The sequence below is a fragment of the Aplysia californica genome, unplaced genomic scaffold, assembly GCF_000002075.1.
Source record: "Aplysia californica isolate F4 #8 unplaced genomic scaffold, AplCal3.0 scaffold00134, whole genome shotgun sequence".
Classification (NCBI taxonomy): Eukaryota; Metazoa; Mollusca; class Gastropoda; order Aplysiida; family Aplysiidae; genus Aplysia; species Aplysia californica.
Genome location: NW_004797404.1, coordinates 1 through 1,981, shown reverse-complemented (window position 1 = coordinate 1,981; position 1,981 = coordinate 1). Strand labels below are relative to the sequence as shown.

At 41.6% G+C, this 1,981-nt stretch overlaps 1 protein-coding gene across 1 annotated transcript; it reads right to left on the bottom strand.

The window, feature by feature from the left end:
• Nucleotides 1-512: 512 nt before the first annotated feature.
• On the bottom strand, nt 513-1,951 carry LOC101863258 (the record flags this gene model as incomplete). The annotated part of the gene is given in 3 exon segments (XM_013081508.1): nt 513-632; nt 1,285-1,412; nt 1,905-1,951. Coding segments are annotated over 3 exon segments (295 nt in total), but the record flags the coding sequence as incomplete, so codon positions are not given.
• Nucleotides 1,952-1,981: the final 30 nt, after the last annotated feature.

The window sequence follows — 1,981 nt, the reverse complement described above, 5'->3', positions numbered from 1 at the left end:
GTTGTTGTTGTTGTTGCTGTTGAGGCTGTTATTGTTATTGATATTATTATTGTTGTTATTGCTGTGTTGTAATTATTGTTATAATTATTATCATAGTAATTGTCGTTGTTGCTGTTGCTGTTGCTGCTGCTGCTGCTGCTGATACTACTGTTGCTATTGCTGTTACCTTTACCCCCCTTTCCCAATGATACAATTTGTGTCGATTGTCCTCGAGCGTTTTAAAATAAACTTAAGAGTAGTTGCCAAATGCTCCGATATGTTTGCTCCTTCTTTCCTACCAAACAACTATCGTCCGTATCTCTCCTCATTCTTTAATTTGTAAATCACTCTCTAGTAACACACCTAATCTTCTGCACTTATATGGCCTATAATTATGTGTTTCAAGTGCCGTAAAACTCTTACTGAAACGTAACTGAAAAAGATCAAGTAAAAAACCACCACAACCGATTTGGACATAAAATTATATCATAATATTATTATAGCGATGCCCTCCCCGGACTTTACCTTTACAGCCGTCTCTCATCTGATTGCTGATCCTCAGGGATTCCAAGTTGACCTCGGCCCTGTCATTGGTGTTCTTGCAGAGGTCAAAGGTCAGGTTCTGGACACATTCCGTGTACTTCCGGGCGCCACTGGACGATACCGCATCGCCAGAGGTTAGTGGGTGTGGGTGGTGGAGGGGAAATAATAATATGAGCATATCAGTACACCAGCATATAAACCGTATGGATCATTTAGATGCTGCAAATGTGCTAGAATATAATATATTATTAGGAATAAGATTCACTCTTCTTCTTCTTCTTCTTCTTCTTCTTCTTCTTCTTCTTCTTCTTCTTCTTCTTTACATACTGAATTATATAATTCTAAGTGTTCCGAACCTTGCTTCACTTTTTAGAAGAAACCACACACTTTTCGGACTTCAACATAGACATGAAGGTAACAAACGATGTATATGTTTCTACGCCGCCATCGACACAGTTTAGATCATTTTTTGAGGTAGGCTTCCGACCCAGGCTAATAGGGATACAACACCCCAGCATGAATACCGAGCTACTCCCTCCTCCCACACACACACACACACACACACTCTCTCTCTCTCTCTCTCTCTCTCCCCTTTCTCTCTCTCTCTCTCTCCCCTTTCTCTCTCTCAGTGTCTCTTTGTCCTTGTCTCCGTCTGCCAGTTTATCTGTCTGTCTGCTTGTCTGTCTTTTGGTCTGTCTATCTGTTCTCCCTCCCTATGCCCCTCAAGACAAACAGAAAACACCAGTAGTACAGTAGACCTACCACTCCCTGACGTAGAGCTTACACCCTTCATTTTCTGGGAAGTAGGCCAAGCACGTGTCTACCACCTGGGCACAGTCTTGGTTGGTTTCGTAAAGGCTTGGGTTCGCTTCGCACAATTCCACCAAGGTCTGGATATAAGATTAATTAAAAATGAGAAAAGGGCGAAGGGGGTGAGGAGGGGGAGGGGGGCGTTGTGGAGAGGGGAGGGGAACGGGAAGGGAAGGGGTGACAATTATGATAAAACATCCTGACAAGATATTAAATAGCCTAAGTCTGCTTGGAAACAGAAGGTGAGGTCGTTACTGGATATGATATTATTGTAGAGGTAGATTCGAACTTTAGAAACTTAACAGCAATAAAGTGCAAAGAACATATACTCTTTATTATCATTATGATCATCAATCTAATCATCATTGATCTTATTAATAAAATGTGAACGAATAGGAATGATCAAGAAATTAAGAAACCATTCGGTTAACCGAGGAACTGATCAACAAGTTCTTGCAGGATCAAGTAACCGTTTTCGTCGATTTGCTAACGTTTAGCTGGGATAGCCGATAATGTTTAAATCGATCAATTGCACCCCTAACAATTTTGTTTGTAACGTTATAGACACCCACCTGTATGAGCAAGTTAGGGAGCACGCTGGAAGGCATTCCCTCTGGGGCTGGTGATGAACGGTGAGGGGAGATTTTTT